Below are 16568 nucleotides of genomic sequence, written 5' to 3'. Positions count from 1 at the left end.
CTGATTTCAATGGCAGGTCTCCTCACATAACCTTAGTGCTGTGTGGTTTAGCAGACATTTCAAAATGCAGAGTTGGGCCGGATTATTTTGAAATGTGGTCAGTTACTCTTTACACATTACATGGCAATTTTTGTAATTAGAAATGTTATTCCAAAATAATGATTCAATCTTAATACTTCTGGACTAACTCAAATGGAAACATTGAAAATATTGCACCTTATATATATTTTTTAATCTTATACTAAAAGAAAAAAAAGTTGAAAACATTTTTTCTCTTTAAACCTCTCAAAACATTTTCATTTTTGCCTCCTTGAAACCTCAGAGTACTGTGATGTATGTGCAGTATGTAGAATTTTAAAATTGCATTATATGAATATTTTTGAAAAAATAACTTAATATTATGTATAATAATTTAATAACAGAAATAAAAAAAACAAAAGAAATGAATCAAAACAGATAAGAGATTGAAACTGGTAGAATATTTAAATATATTCTTCTTCTTCTTCTTCTTATTATTATTATTGTTATTATTATTATTGTTATTGTTATTATTATTATTATTATTATTATTATTATTATTATTATTATTATTATATTTTAAGATAATTTCAGTCTCGTAGCTGTTATATTTTTTACTTTTATCTATTATGTTTGCGCCTCATCCAACCGATCTAGTCAACAAAAAAATCTGATTGGTTGAAGCAATAGTGACGCAATCCACACGCGACTTTGAATGTGCAGTGCATTGCAATTAGACGTGATGCTAAGTGCGCTGCGGATTGAGAGAGTTTAACACAACACCTTTAAACGTCGTGTCTTAAAACAAAAGTACATTAATTATCCAAAAGGTAGACACGGTATACTTTTATCAGACATCCCTCTTCGAAGTTTGAATGAGACAGACGAGGCAGTGACGGTAAGACGGCGCTGTTTACCTGTTAGCTAGCAGCTGTGTTTGTTCCCAACAGTTGCCGTGTTGCTTATTTAGTGAGGCTGTTTGCTTGGAAAAACGTTTCGAAAATAAATCGTGTCAAATATTATTGTAACTGTTAGTAATGTGTGGTGCCAGAGGCCGGAGGAAATGAAATGTGAGACAAGTGTGGCTAACACGGTGAGGTGAACGAGTTGCTGTGACTTAGCCTGATTATTTGCTTTGGTGGAAGAAGTATTCAGGTGCCTCACTTAGGAAAGCACAGCAGTACAACGGTATAAAAGTACTCAGTTTTAAGTAGAACTTATGCATTACGAACCTTCCTCATGTTAAATAAGTATATATCACCAAGATGTACTTAAGTTCTCATAGCAAAAGTACTGCGCAACAGAGTAGCTCCTGTCATTGGCCCATGATCGTATATTATAATTTTTGATTATTGGGACTGATGTGTTAAAATCTAAGCATTATTTAAATGTTGCAGCTGATTCAAAAAAGCGGATTTTAAGTGCTCTATAATATAGAGAAGACAGTATGATTGCAACATCTTTTGACCAGCACCTCTACTATTTTTGTTTTATAGCACTTTAATTTGGACATAAAGTACTCTCATTTGTCCAGTATGTATGGCAATGTTATATATGGCAACTTCTCCAACCATATCATAGAAATCATAAATTGATATCAAAGTTGATATGAGTTCCGTTGTTGCAACCTGCCTCATTGATGGGGACGTTGTACAATAGAAGTGAAAAGTGTGTCATGTTATTGTTTGTTATAGTTTATTTGATATGGACATTACCATAGCATTAGAAATGTACATCTATGCACAAGGACCAGATGCCCTGTGTGTAGTGTTTGTATCAAAATGCTAATTTGCAACACCTGTCCACAGGAAGCTTTTTTTTTTAATAGAAGAAATAGAATATTGAAAAACAAAGAAAATACATTCACAGGCACACACACAGAAAACAAACAAACAAATCAAAACAATCACGAAATCCACACATAAAATACATCCTGAAATTACAAAAAAATATGCATGAAAAAATGCTACAAACATAAATAACCAGGAGCACTACAAAGGTCAGACTCACTAGCATGTAACTTTCAGATACTTAGTACCTCATGTGGAGTGAGTTCAAAATTAAAGTCTGCTGCCACAGTCAAGAAACCAGAGAAGACGCTGTCTTTCTGTGCATTTTGACTGCTGCGTTCACCAACTCATGGCAGATTTTTTTTATCCTCCTCATTCAAGATTGTGTGAATTCTTACAGAGTCTGCTTAAAGTTACAAGGCAGATTGTTCTGCATGAAGGTCATGGTGGGGCAGCAGCAGTTGGGCAGTGGTGAATTGTAACTAAGTACAATCAGTCAGTTTAAGTACTTAAGTATAATTTTGAATTACTTTTATCTTAAATAATTCCAGTGTATTTTTGATGCAAGCACTCCACTAGTTTTCAGCAAAAAATATTGTAGTTTTTATTACACCACATTATTTGATCGCTGTAAGGCAAATATATATATAATATTAATTATTATTAGATTTGGGCATGTTTGGGGACAGACCTTACTGTCCTCTGTGCCTCACCTCATCTGATGCAGGCTTTAGTATATATGGAAGCAAACCCCCATCAGTTTTTCTCCTCCACTCTCCTGACATGCTGAAAAAAGGAGTGAGATGGAGGAAATGTGTTAAGTTCTCAATGGGATTAGTTGTTAAATTTTTAAAATTGGGTTACAACCACACTCACTCCTGTCAGCAGTTGTTCAGCTCGGTGTAGTAGCATGGTGGTTTTAAATTAGCACAAATGAAATGTCTTACATTTTACAAAAGAGACTAATCTCCAATCTAATACAAGTTGCATAATTATAACTTCAGTGGTACTGATGCTTGCACTTTACTTTTTTTCACTTGATATGATTGCATCCAATTTAGTAGTACATGTACAGTGACAATAAAGATATTCTATATTCTAGATATTCAGTCGCTTCAAATCCAAATATAGACTCAAAGAAAATCATACCTTTATATCAGCATTTGGCTTTAAAATCTGCATGCTTCTCCACATAGCTAGGAAATTTCACATGCAAAGTCAAGAAGTAAGTGGTAATACAATATATATCTATGAGCCATAAAGGTTTGATTACATTACTCTTAGGCTGTCCCTTCTGTGAAAGAGTGGTGCTGTTACAATCGTACCATATCATACAACTATCCCCGTTCTCACTATAGGCCTGCATATAAGGAGAAAGCAAAAAATGTTTCTTCAATAAATATATAAAAATAATAATATATATATAAATAAAGCTGCCTTGCCTTACAGCACTCAAGTAAATGTGGTGTAATAAAAACTACAATATTGTTTGCTGAAACTAGTGGATCGCTTGTATCAAAAAGACATTGGAAATACTTAAGGTAAAAGTAATTCAAAAATTATACTTAAGTACTGAAATGGATTAATTGTACTTAGTTACATTCCACCACTGCCCAACTGCTGTATTGCTCCACTATGACCTACATGCATAACAATGAAAACTGATCAAAACTGAGCAAATCTGCTTTTGTTAAAAAAATGAAATGAAAATGTGTAGGAGCTTTTAAGCCTTTAATAACAGAACTGTTCTGTATCACAGCAGATGTGCGGACCATGCATTATTCTGCTGAAGAAGTTGCCAGAAGTGGGAGCAAATAGACGGACGGCTGAGTTAGCTATGGAAATCGTGTCGACATGTGGGTGAGCTTACAGCATCCGACATGAGTATTCACATTTCCACCCCAAGTCTGCACTGGCTCCACTGGTAGCAGCTCATCTGAAGTATCAGAGGGACCTGAATTTAAATCTGAAACAGTCGTTAATGACCGTAGACCATGGCTTAGACAAAATAAAATCCTGTTTCAGCATTGTTGCATTTGAGCTATCTGACTCTGCTGTTGCTGTTCTAGCAGCTGAAAGGAAACCTTCACCTTCATGCTCTCATGAACGTCCATCATTCACTCTGTTTGATTCCTTCAAGATGCACCGAACGCAGAGCCGCCGGCACGGAGCGAAACACCTCAAGAGAAAAAAGGCATTGGTGTCGTCAGTCAAAGGAGTTTCACATCTCTCCCGGCGAGCTAAGAGACGCTTATATTGTAAATTACAGCTTTGGATGTGGAGGAAGCGGAGGGAGAAATGCCATTTTGTTATGTTCAGAGCGAGAAAAAGATCTTGTGGGATCAGCTACAGCCCCTGCCTCAGCGTAAAGACACAGTCGCATAAAAATAAAGTCCCAACGCGCTACTCACCAAACCGAGAAACTTCAGTCAGAACAGCAGCTTTTGTGTCTCCTCTCGCATGTGATACTGCAGGTTCAGATGACACACTCAGAGGGAAGAATGGCCTGCTGAAGTCCAGTGAATCTGTCAGTCTGTCGGAAACGGCTTCCTGTTCCTCGCAGAGCCAGGTTACGGACACAAATGATTCTTCCGGTAACATCAGTCAAACTGCTCCAACAGCTACGGCACCGTCTCAGAAAACTCAAACTTTGGTACCCAGTGAAATTAAAGACACTTTGAAACTTTCTCATACTGTCAAACCCCTATTGAGTACAGACAGCGATGGGTTAAGTGCACATATTAAAGAACCAAGGATGACGACACCGGCTCAGAGGGTTGAGGTTGACGGCCCATCGGGACAGTTTTCGACTGTCGTGTCACATCAGGACCAGATTACAAGCAGAGACACTCATGACAGAGTCACCTTAAAGAAGACCTCTCAACTTGATGTTGGCATACTGACAAAGAACATCCATGGTATGCTTCTCATCGCCTCTGTCAGATTTTTCTATGATTTTTCTTTACATATCTGTTCTTCCACAGCTATTTGAGATGACAGTATTTCCTTGTTTCCCTAGAATTTCTTGATGACTTCTACAGAATACACGGAAGTTTCATCCCATTAAAAAAGAGCGACGTGTTGAGACATCTGAAGAGGAAGTTTAACACCGATTTCTGCGACAGGTAAATGTCAAAAATCTGAATTAGACTGTCTTGCATTGTTGCAGTACTAAAGAGCGGTCTCAGTATCGAGAGCGTTCTCAGGATTTTGTTTAAAGATCTCGTCTTTGACTCGACCACAGTCTTATTCGGTCTTGTCTCAGACAAAGAGGACTTTTTTGTGGTTAAGACCACTACTGCAGGGTATCGATTAATTTGTTGTGCAAAACAGAACTGGTGAAGATGGCTAAAGAAATACTTGCAAAGTATAAGAAACACATGCAGATGACCATTTGTACATCATTACTCGTCAACTTGAATTTGCTAAGAAAACTCAGACCTCCACGGTGAACGGAAAATCCAAAAAAGGCGAACATGAATTAGTATAGTATACGGCATCCACATTTAACAAAAGCAAAACTCTGTCGAAATATCCATTTACAAACTCTCACAAAACTTGTTCAGTATAATCCAAGTCTCATTTATATGCTCAGTGCCTCAGAAACACGTGCATTTCTGCAGTTATGATTGAAAACACCTCAGATAGCCTTGGGCGTATGTTTTTTCATACCTTCCTGACATTTCACTGGGGTATTTTGTTATTTGAAACAAAAGAAGTCAATGTAACATATGAAACTGTGTAACCCACATCTTTTTAGACATATTTTGTTTGGTTTAATATGGCCCATTGAATATTGAATAGATAAAATAAACGCCCTTCTTACTGGAAGATGCAATGAATTTTGTTGCCACGGTAGATACCGACACATCAGTGGCTGAATGTAGAATGTATGTTGTTTGTTGAATAAAATCATGTGGCTAAAAATCTGCTTTTGTAGTTGGAAATAGTTATCTTAAGATAAAGTTATATTTGATGATAATTATATATAATGGCAAAGGCATTTTACTGGTCCTGTAACGTAACCTCACTGCTCGCAATCGCCATCTCTCTCAGTTCAGCTGCCTGTTCCATCAGTAGAGATTGACCTCCGCTGATGCATGTTATACACCGCACTGCCACTGTCAATACAGAATCCATGTATTTGTTTAATAGAAAGAGCGTCTGTATTTTTGACAGTATTGAAATTCATACCTTGATACCGCCCAAGCCTGATGTCAGTACAAACAGTATCACGCATGGCTGAGCAGTGTGCCAGGGCAGGCTGCCTGGATCTGAACTCTGCTCAGTGCTCAAAGGAAGCTCCTGTGAACTATTTGCTCAGGCACACTCAGCACAAGCAGGCCGAAGTGTTATGTAATAGTTAGGTTTGGTAAAAATGTCTTTGGGAAGTACTGAGCATATGACTGGATAAATGAGAATTGGAATATGTGCATGATTTGTATGAGAATTTATAAACAAATGCTTTGATATAGTTTCACTGTTGTTACACATGGTCGCCTTTGACTTAAATTCATGAAGAATTTCTTGCCTTTTTTGGAGTTTACTTCATGAATTAAAGGTAACGTGGTGAATTAGTGATAAACAAATGGTTGTTTTGAAGGTTAAGTATTCCTTTCTATTCAGTGTTACTTTTTTGTACAGGAAATTTATTAATATATACCTTGAAATTAAATCAAATCTGGAGTTCCTTTTTGTCTGAGACCGAGACAAGACTCTTAACAATTTTTCCCAGTTTTGCTGGTGAAATATTTCTTTAGGTTGATTTCAGCTCCGTAGTTTTTGTATTTCTTTGCTCTCAGAAAACTAAGGAAAATTCATGCATAAAATTCAACTCTGAAATGTTTTTGGATTATTTTATCAAGACATTTCTCATGGTACACTTATACGTTTATACTCATAGACAGAATGGGGTAAAAGAGGTGAATGAAGTAGAATCTTCATTTGTTTTCTGTGTGCGTTTTTATAGTTATGTGGGTCTTTCAGATCACTGAGGAGTGCCTGTCATTTGCATGAGCACATTTTATCATAAGTGTATCATGCAGTGTGGGACTCGCACAGGGCTGATTTTGATCTCGACTCGGTCTTGATACACTCCAGTCCTGGTCATAAGTTGGTCTGGGTTCAGTTGGTCTTAACTACAACACTGCTGTCTTAAATCACTTTGAATCATCTGATTCTGTGAAGAAAATCTTCTGACTCAACAGCAGCAGTTTTGTAGTTGTAATAGATGGCATTTTGTAAAGGTTTTCTGTGGTGGAGCATTCATTGTGTAATGATTTTATACCCTGGACTAATTGTATTTTCCCACCCATGCAGGAAAAATTACATTTACGCAGAAGTTTCTAAATATGGAACTTCAATCGTCCAGAAGCCCGTTTCCTCCTTCCAGGTGGTCTACAAGAAGCACACACTGACACTGGATGACTTGTTCACACTGGCAGATCAGAACTGGCTAAACGATCAGGTCATCATCTAACACACCAAGACTTTTCCTCTAAGTGGGCAGAATTGTGAAGCACAGCCTGAAAATTAATGCTAAATGTAACTGATTGGTGTATTTTGTTTCTGCTTCAGGTCATGAACATGTATGGAGAATTGATTATGGAATCTGCCCATCACAAGGTAATATTCAGTGCTGCATAGGTAGTTTTTGTCTTATTTCTTTCATTATAATTAAAACTTATATTATTACATGCCGGGGTTATTGAAATATTCCCAGTAATTATAGGAATAGTTTGACATTTCCGTTGACATTTTGGGAAAAGTTTATGTTTGCTTTCTTATTGAAAGCTAGATGAGAAGATTGGTTCCACTTTCATATTTACAAGGCTGCTGCCTGTTTGCTTAGCTCAGCATAAAGACTGGAGGAGGAGGAGGGAAACCACTAGCCTGGCTCTGTTCTAAGGCAACAAAATCTGCCTACCAGCACCAGCAAAGGCCTTAATACATCAGGGGCATGAGGAATAATTGATATGAGCATGCAAAACACTTACCTCAAAAATATTCATATCGGCAGGGATAAAAATGTTCCATTTTTTTTCCAGGCATCTTTGAATGTCTGTCGGTTATGACTGAGAAAACAAGGTTTCATGCTCTAGCCAATCACACTGCAATCTACGTATAATAGCACACCCCTGCCCTGTCCCTCCACTCTAGCATCAGTCTATGTGCACAACATGATTGGCTGATGGATATATTCACAGTGTGAAAGCTCAAAAAAATTGGCTCTGTCCCATGAAAAAGTACTGCTTTTTTTACCTCGTAATAGTTGTGTAATGTATGAAAGTACTCATGACATAAAAAACAGTTTGAAAAAAGTATCTTCAAAAAACAGTAAAAGTCTGGATTGCTTAGAAGTCCAAACATCAGTGGTGTGATGTAACAAAATAATAATACTTTGGGGAGTATTTGTTCTTTACTTGAGGTTTTTTTTTTATTTCTGTCAACTCTCACTTTTACTCCACAAGCTCTCCTTAATAAAATACATACTCACTACATTTCCCTTATAGTGGGGCAGCATAGCTAACCTATCATTCATCTTGTGATAAAAGCACAAAATTTGGTACAAATTGAACTTAATATTAATAATCAGAATGTACTATGTGAGGTTCAGTAACCAACCAGTGGCATTCATTTTGGAAAATGGTTGCCATGGCAACCAGGGTCAGAGTTTGTGGTGGCCTGATATCCAGATTTGTTTTGAATGTATCCATAAACACTTCAGCCCAATTTGGTACTTGGTATCACAAATTGAACAATTGTTATGATATACTGAGCTATGCCGCTCCACTATTAAGCTTTCTAGGTGCTTACTGCAAAATACCAAAGGAAGAGAGGAAGGGACGGATAGACAAATGATCGAATGGGAGAGAACAAAAAAACTGGATTTTGTTATTTAAATCCTTTAAATTGTAAAAAAAAAGGCCATGTTTGTCTTCAAGTGTAATGTACACTGCATTTTTATTAACTTGTGCTTTTCCTTTCAATACTCAGGTACTTCTAATATGATAAAATTGCTTTTAAAATGTAAGAACAGTAAAAATCAGATTTTACTCAAGTTATGTTCAAAAAGTTGACTGTAACTTATACCTAAGAAAGTTTCTGATGAGAAACCTGTGCATTTACTCAAGAATGGCTTTCAGCTACTTCATCCAACACTGCCAAACGTGTGATAAATGTGCTCTTTGGTAGGGGAACACAAAAGTTAAAAAAAGACAAAGGCCTCAAGGCACTTTTCTGGTCTAAAGTTAAGAAGACTTCAATCAGATGGCCCTTTCACAGCAAAATACTAAAACATAGGTACATGTTGAAATAAATCTGGGTTACAACTCCAGTTGGACCTTTCTTCCTTTTGAAAAAATGTATTGACATTCAAATTTAATGCATGAAGAGAAAAGCTTCCCCCACTAATTAAATATGTTCTCTCTCGCTTGTTTAATCCATACCAGAAAGTATGAATAGGGCAAGTTGCGATTTCAGGATGTTATATGCAAGACTTTTTCTTGGTCAGACATAGCAGGGTTCCTACAGTCGAGGAGATCCAGGAAAAGTCATTGAATTTCATAATCACATTTTCCAGGCCTGGAAAAGTCATGGAATTAGGAAAAACCACTGAAAGTTTTGGAAAAGTCATGAAATTTTGTTGTGTGTACTCTTCCTTTAATAACCGTCAACATAAGGTCACAGAATGACAAACTGATTTTTGTAACTGCAGCGGACAAGTAGCTCCAGTATATACGTGGTGTTTTGTTTACCATCTCATGTGTTTCTCGATTTTCTCCCTGCATTCTGTCTCTCCGTTCAGTTATGACAGGTAGCTGTAATTATTTATGAAAAGAGTTCAATGTGTTTAAAAAATGCCAGGCAAGTTGGGAAAGAAAAAAAAGTATTATGGGTCCTTGAAAATTCAGGGAAAAGTTTTGAAATTTTATCCTGATGACATAGACCTGTGACACAGTGACCTGCAGAACTGTCATCACCATGAGGTTTTCAGGCATCCCTCGAATTGTTTAACTATTCCTTCAGTTGATCACAATTTAATCAGGCCTATGTCTATTTTTTTTAAAGGTTACCCAATGTGTTATTATCTAACCATTATAAAAACCTGAATCATTGTAGTTGTGTAATTTTCATCTGTTTTGTCTCGACTCTTAGGTCCATTTTGTCAACAGCTTCTTCCACAGGCAGCTCATGACTAAAGGATATGATGGTGTTAAGAGATGGACAAAGCAGGTGAGGTCTGAGCTGGTAGTTGTGTGAGGATTTTGCAGTGTTTTTGGATTGTTGTGTGTTGAATTTGGAAAACATAGCGTGTTCGGTAAAATTCTAATAGTTATAATCACCTGATAATATAATAGTATGGATTGACTTAAGAAATGAGGAGGAAGTGGAGTGAGTGGCTTTAACATAATCTTTCTTGCACAGGTGGATTTGTTTTCTAAGACACTGATTTTGGTGCCGATCCACCTGGAAGTTCACTGGTGTCTGGTGACAGCTGACATTGTCAAAAAGAAGATCTGCCTTTACGACTCTCAGGGGAACGCACTCCAGAAGGTTGCAAGGGTAATTCCATGTTGTTGTTTTTGTTATTATAAACAATAAACAAACATTTCAGGTGCATTTATTGCAGTAAGTTCTTGTCTACAAAACATTGTAAAACCGTGCTTTTCTTTATGCTTTGCTTTTGACAGAACATTCTGAAATACTTGATGACAGAAGCAAAAGAGAAGAAGCAAACAGATTTTGAAAGAGGTTGGGCAGTGTCGTTCGATGAGGTATGTTTTATTGGTCCTAAAGAATTTAATAATTAAAGCTTGTGGCACAAAGAAACAAAACAGACCCAATGTGATGTCTTGTCTCCCCCTGCTGTCCATTTACAGAAAATACCACAACAGTCCAATGAAAATGACTGTGGAGTTTTTGTCTTGGAGGTACAAACATGCTTCTCAAACTTAAAGGGACAGCTAACCCCGAAAACAAAAACGCACATTTTTCCTCTTACCTGTAGCTGTTTATAAGTCTAGATTGTTTGGTGTGAGTTGCCGAGTGTTTGAGATATCGGCCATAGAGATGTCTGCCTTCTCTCCAGTATAATGGGACTAGATGGCACTCGGCTTGTGGTGCTCATAGCGCACAAAAATACTTTTGAAAAACTCAACAGCAATGACTTTTTCCAGAAATCATGACCCAGTTACTCAAATCCTTGACCCAGCAAGCGTCACAGACCTTGTTGTGAGCAGTTTAATTTAGTAATTATTTTATTTTTACTATATTAGACAGATACGTTTCGGCTTGTGGCCTTCACCGGGGTCATCAAGAAACACATTGCAAACATAATTTAAACAGGTAGATATGATATTGAAAAAATTTAAGAGGTAAAAAAGTACATAAATACAACCAATCATATACATCCACATATACAGTATATAAGCCAGTAAATCACTGGTAGAGGTAAAGGTGATCGTAGTTAAAAGGTCATGTGACCTTGGACCAATAAAACTTGACAGGGAGGCGAGGGGAGTGTCCAGCAGAAGACGTGAATGCCACCATATTTGGTCATGAACTGGGAAACAGCAGCAGGAGGTGGCATTAGAGTGATCATTTTAAAGTGCGACATCAAGTGTTGCTGAAGCTCTTTAACCTCTCTAAGACTTTCTTCATTCTCCATGCACTTTGGATGTTGGTGACGTTGTGCAAATGGCAAACAGTAATTCGTTACACTTCTGGTTCTATTGCTTTCCATAACAGCCCACAGAATTGGTAATAGCGTCATTTCTTTTCAGTATTCAGATTTCGCTGTGTGCCTCTGTGTGACTGTCAGGTTAATCTTCGGTAAATACAGCTAACGCTAGATATCTTGCAAATAAATTTTTATCAGGTATTTTCGTTTGTCTGTAATTTCTATGTTCACGAAGATCTTTCTGAAAGAGGGAGAGTCACTCTTAGAGATATGGCAACTTTTCATCCACTACATATCTAGCCACAAGCTTCATTAGTGTTTTGTTGCTTCTTGCAGTACTCAGTTAAAATCCAGTTTTGGTTGTTTAGTCAGTGTCGGACTACAGCCATGGCTGCAGAGGGCTGTCCTTTGGTTGGTTTAGTTCTTCACATTGTGCAGCTTCACATTGTTGTTTTATTGTAGTGGGTGTTTTAGTTTGGAGGTGTGAGGACATGTTTTCTGCAGTGGAAAGAGACTCAGTACTAGTATCAGGAACAACAGTGATCTTGTCCTCAACCCTCTTGACTAGTTCCAAGTAACAGGAATATTTCCAGCCACTAAAGTTGTAAAAGCGTTTTAATTTTCCAAACTAACTGACTGATGTTGTGATGGGCGTGTGCAGCATGATGATTACAAAAATGAATCTGCTGATGTGATTAAATTATTCTACTTTATGTCAGCAGTGGGGTGATAACAAAGATAACGCTGCAACTCATTTGGTTTTGGAGTAATTGTAATAACATAACCATGATTTTATTAGTAATTCATTACCATTCTTGATATTGGGAAGCAATATTAATGAAAGTAACAAGTTATCCATTATTCTTCTCCGGTAAAGGATTTATTGGGGAGTTTTATATTATCTGCTGTGAGGGTCCAAGGACAGAGGGATATTGTATCCTGTAATGCCCTCTGTGATATTGGGCTTTATAAACAGAAATTAATTGAATTGAACTATTACAATAAGGCCTTACTGAACAACACTGGTCTTGTACATGAGTAGATCAAAGTTTCCTTCCATACATTGATGCAGTTTTTCAAATGTATATATTTGGTGCTTTAAGCACCAGAAGCTGAGTCCCATCTGTATATAGCGTATATCTCCAGTACCCTGCAACTCACACCCAAACAATCTAGATTGATAAACAGCACTACAGGTATGAGGAAGAACATATTTTTGATTTTTGGGCACACTGTCCCTTCAGTGTATATGACAAATCATTATGGCATCTGATTGTGTGAACCATTGGTCTCATTACTCTATTTTCTGTCTCTATAGTACTCTAGATGCCTTGCTCTGGCAAAACCTCTGCAATTTTCACAGAAGGACATACCAAAGATCCGCAAGAGGATCTACAAAGAGCTCTGTGACTGTAAGCTCCATGAACACAGCTGACAACTCTCTTACAGTTGTGTGTATGTATCACTGATAATATGTACCGCTGCTAGTTAGGGTAGGTAATCAGCAGTCCACATTAGCAGCTCCATAACAGCCTAATGGCACTGTCACTGCATATGACTGACCCCAGAAGGTGTGTCTTATATCAGGAGCACTGTTCATGCTAAATCATAATCCTTTTTACAATTACAAGGATTATTGTATTTATATTATGAATATTTAATCAGGCATGTAATTAAAGGAAAAGATCTTTATGTTCCTAATAGACCTTGACTTGGAGTTTACACATTTACAGTGCACCAACAGAGCCTTACTGAATGGACTGCCGGTGTGAATGGATCTAATCTATTACAGTCCCTGTCTGTTATTTATTATGTGTGCACGTTTTTACAAATTTTAGTTTAATTTTGCTTTTTTTGATGTTTGTTTGTATCATAGTTTACCTGTTAGCACCTTTGGAGCCCCTACGGTTCTGAAAGGCAATCACTTTTATTTTGTGTGCACAGGTTAGTTATCTTGTGGGAACAAGTTTTTGTCTTGAGTGCAATGGTTAATTTTTGTGGGAACAAGTTTTTGTCTTGTAGGAACAAGTTATAATCTTGTGTGAACAAATAATAATCATGTAAAAACAAGTTAAAATCTCCTAAGAACAAGTTATTAATTTATTAACTTGTGTACGCAAGTTAATTATCTTGTGGGCACAAGTTATAATCTTGTGGGAACAAATATTATCCTGTGGGAACAAGTTATAATCTTGTGAGAACGAGTAATATCCATGTAAAAACAAATTAAAATCTCATAAGAACAAGGAATTATCTTGTGAGAACAAGTTCTAATCTTTTGGAAACAAGTTATAATTGTGTGGGAACAATTATAATCTGAGAATGAGCCATAATCTTGTAAAAATAAATTATAATCTTGTGAAAACGAGTTATAATTTTCTAAAAAGTTATAGTCTTGTGGGAACAAGTTATAATCTTTATATCTGGTGGGAACAAAATTGTTATTATTTTGAAGAAACAAGATATAACCCTTTTGAGCATAGATAATTAATTTATTTCCACAAGGTGTAATAACTTGTATCACAAAAAAGAAAATGTTACCTTTTGAGACTTTAGGGGCTCTGTAAGCACCAGATGACTGAATAGGTGCTATATGTATTTTATTTATAAAAAAAGTGACGTTGTTGAACTGGAATCAGTGTCCAAATAGTTATTTTTGTTTGTTTATACTATGACTTCTTTGAAGATATTTTACTATGACAATTTTAAACATGCTATACAGTGTTAATGGCTCCATGCCGGCAAAAGCTGAGGCCAGGTTGTCTGTCTGGCTGTCCAGCCCATTCTCAGCAGGATATCTAAAAAAATGCCTCAAGGGAATTTGTTCAGATTTGACACGAACAATCACTCGGACTCAATGATGAGCTGATTTTGGTGGTAATAGGTCAAATATCAAGCTTACTGTGACCTTGTCTGTCTCACTCTTGTGCACGCAACATCTTGAAAATACTTTGAGGGTTTCTGTATTCCAAATTTGGCACAAACAATCCCCTGGACTCAAGGATGGACTGTTTAGATTTTGGTGGTCAGTAGTTAAGGATGCAGGTCACTGTGACCTTGTTGGTCTCATTCTTGTGATTACGATACCTCAAGAGCAACTTGAGAGAATGGCTTTAAATTTGGCACAAACGGTAGAGTGGACTCAAGGATAAGCTAATTGGAATTTGAATTTCTTCAGATTTGTCATGAACATTTACTTGGACTTAACAGTGAGCTTAGTGGAATTGGCTGTTGAAAGGTCACGGTCACTGTGGCCATGAACAAATATATTTGTGAATGCAATATCTGAAGATGGCCTTTAGGGTCGTTTCTTCAAATTTGGGACAAACATCCACTTCGACTCAAGAATGAACTGATTAGAATCTGGTGGTAGAATGTTCAAGGCCAAGATCACATTGACCTTATGAAACATGTTCTTGGCCATAACTCATGAACCTTGAGCGCCCACCTTGAAACTGTGCAAATTGTATCGGTCTTCTGGGCTGTCAGGAGGAAAATGTGTATAAAGCATCTGTGTTTTAGCTGACATAGTATGGCTTTTATATGCCATTTTGGACGTTATAGTATGATTTTTTTTTGTGTGATTTTAGATGACATGCAGTAGTATGAATTTTTATGTGGTAATGGACTAAATGCTGTGGTATGACTTTTTTTTTTTTTTACACTATTTGGGCATTTTATGCATTTTTAGACGACATACTAGAGCATGACTTTTATATGCTATTTCTGACGACTTTTATAGCATGACCTTCTTATGCTATTTTGTAAGTCATGGTATAGTATAGTCATGGTATAGTATATAGTATAATTTATTTTTGAACTACATACTATAGTATAACTTTATGGTAATTCAGACGCATGCTATAGTATGACTTTTTCACTGTATTTTGGACAAACTGAAAACAACATATTATAGCTTTTAGAGAGGCGTCATAGTATATAAATTGGAAATGAAGGCCAAAAACATCATAATTTAGCATGTCAAAAAAATGGCCAAAAAGGCAAGGTTAAAAATGTCGAAATATGACATGTCCCAAAAATAAATGAAGACTTCTCAAAACACCATTAAATAGCATTCCATGACACACCATATCATAGAATGTTGCAAAAACAGACAAAAACACCATAATAATGCATGTTGAAAAAATGACGAAAAAGGCAAGGTTATAGAATGGCTAAAAATGTCAAAATATGACAAGTTCCAAAAACAGCTGAGAACACCTCAGAAAAGCATAAAATAGCCTGCCAAGACACGCCATATCATTTAAAGGTGCAAATATGATCAAAAACACCATAATATGGTATGTTGAAAAATGACCAAAAAAATCAAGGCTATAGTATGGCAAAAATGTCAAAATCTGACATGCCCCCAAAACAGCTGAAAACACCTCAAAAAGGCATAAAATAGCATGCCAAGACACGCCATATCATTTAAATTTGCGAAAACGGCCAAAAGCACCATAATTCAGCGTGTCGAAAAAATGACCAAAAAAGGAAGACTATAGTATGGCGAAAAAGTCAAAATTTGACATATTTCACAGCTGAAAACTCCTCAGAATGGCATAGAATACTCTGCTGAGACACACCATAGCATTAAAATGTACAAAGATGGCCTAAAACACCATAATTTGGCATGTCGAAAAAATGACCAAAAAAGCAAGGCTATAGTATGGCAAAAATGTCAAAATTTGACATGTTTCAAAAACAGCTGAAAACACCTCAAAATGGCTTTAAATAGTCTGCTGAGACACGCCATAGCATTTAAATTCTGAAAATTAGGCCCAAAACACCATAATTTGGCATGTCGAAAAAATGACCAAGAAAGCAAGGCTATAGTATGGCAAAAATGTCAAAATTTGACATGTTCCAAAAACAGCTGAAAACACTTCAAAATGGCATAAAATAGTCTGCTGAGACACGCCACAGCATTTAAATTTGCGAAAACGATGAAAAACAGCATAATTTGGCATGTCGAAAAAATGACCAAGAAAGCAAGGCTATAGTATGGCAAAAATGTCAAAATTTGACGTTTCAAAAACAGCTGAAAACACTTCAAAATGACATAAAATAGTCTGCTG

At 36.6% G+C, this 16568-nt stretch overlaps 1 protein-coding gene across 11 annotated transcripts; it reads left to right on the top strand.

The window, feature by feature from the left end:
- Positions 1–723: 723 nt before the first annotated feature.
- Positions 724–14125, top strand: LOC121951633 (sentrin-specific protease 5-like). Of its 11 annotated transcripts, none has more exons than XM_088085586.1 (11): positions 724–916; positions 3571–3664; positions 4283–4726; positions 4828–4933; positions 7128–7275; positions 7386–7433; positions 9966–10043; positions 10236–10373; positions 10502–10585; positions 10691–10741; positions 12809–14125. In XM_088085586.1, exons 2-11 carry the CDS (start codon positions 3571–3573, stop codon positions 12923–12925), a joined length of 1308 nt encoding a protein of 435 aa, XP_087941712.1. In that variant the 5' UTR covers positions 724–916; the 3' UTR covers positions 12926–14125. The 11 variants fall into 11 exon arrangements, with proteins under 11 accessions (XP_087941712.1, XP_087941705.1, XP_087941709.1 ...); XM_088085579.1 differs by having other exon boundaries at positions 3878–4726; XM_088085583.1 differs by having other exon boundaries at positions 3571–3668; positions 3949–4726.
- The last annotated feature ends 2443 nt before the right edge of the window (positions 14126–16568 follow it).

Source organism: Plectropomus leopardus, chromosome 12, assembly GCF_026936395.1.
Source record: "Plectropomus leopardus strain MGB_pleo_1.0 chromosome 12, ASM2693639v1, whole genome shotgun sequence".
Lineage (NCBI taxonomy): Eukaryota > Metazoa > Chordata > Actinopteri > Perciformes > Serranidae > Plectropomus > Plectropomus leopardus.
This window is presented reverse-complemented; position numbering and strand designations above follow the sequence as displayed.

Bases quoted from the DNA above. Each gene is read 5' to 3' on its own strand.
- LOC121951633 (XM_088085579.1), top strand. From the start codon at position 3,571: ATGTGCGGACCATGCATTATTCTGCTGAAGAAGTTGCCAGAAGTGGGA. The intron at 3,665-3,877 runs GTGGGTGAGCTT...TTGCTGTTCTAG, and splicing joins TATGGAAATCGTGTCGACAT to CAGCTGAAAGGAAACCTTCA. The intron at 10,742-12,808 runs GTACAAACATGC...CTGTCTCTATAG, and splicing joins GTGGAGTTTTTGTCTTGGAG to TACTCTAGATGCCTTGCTCT.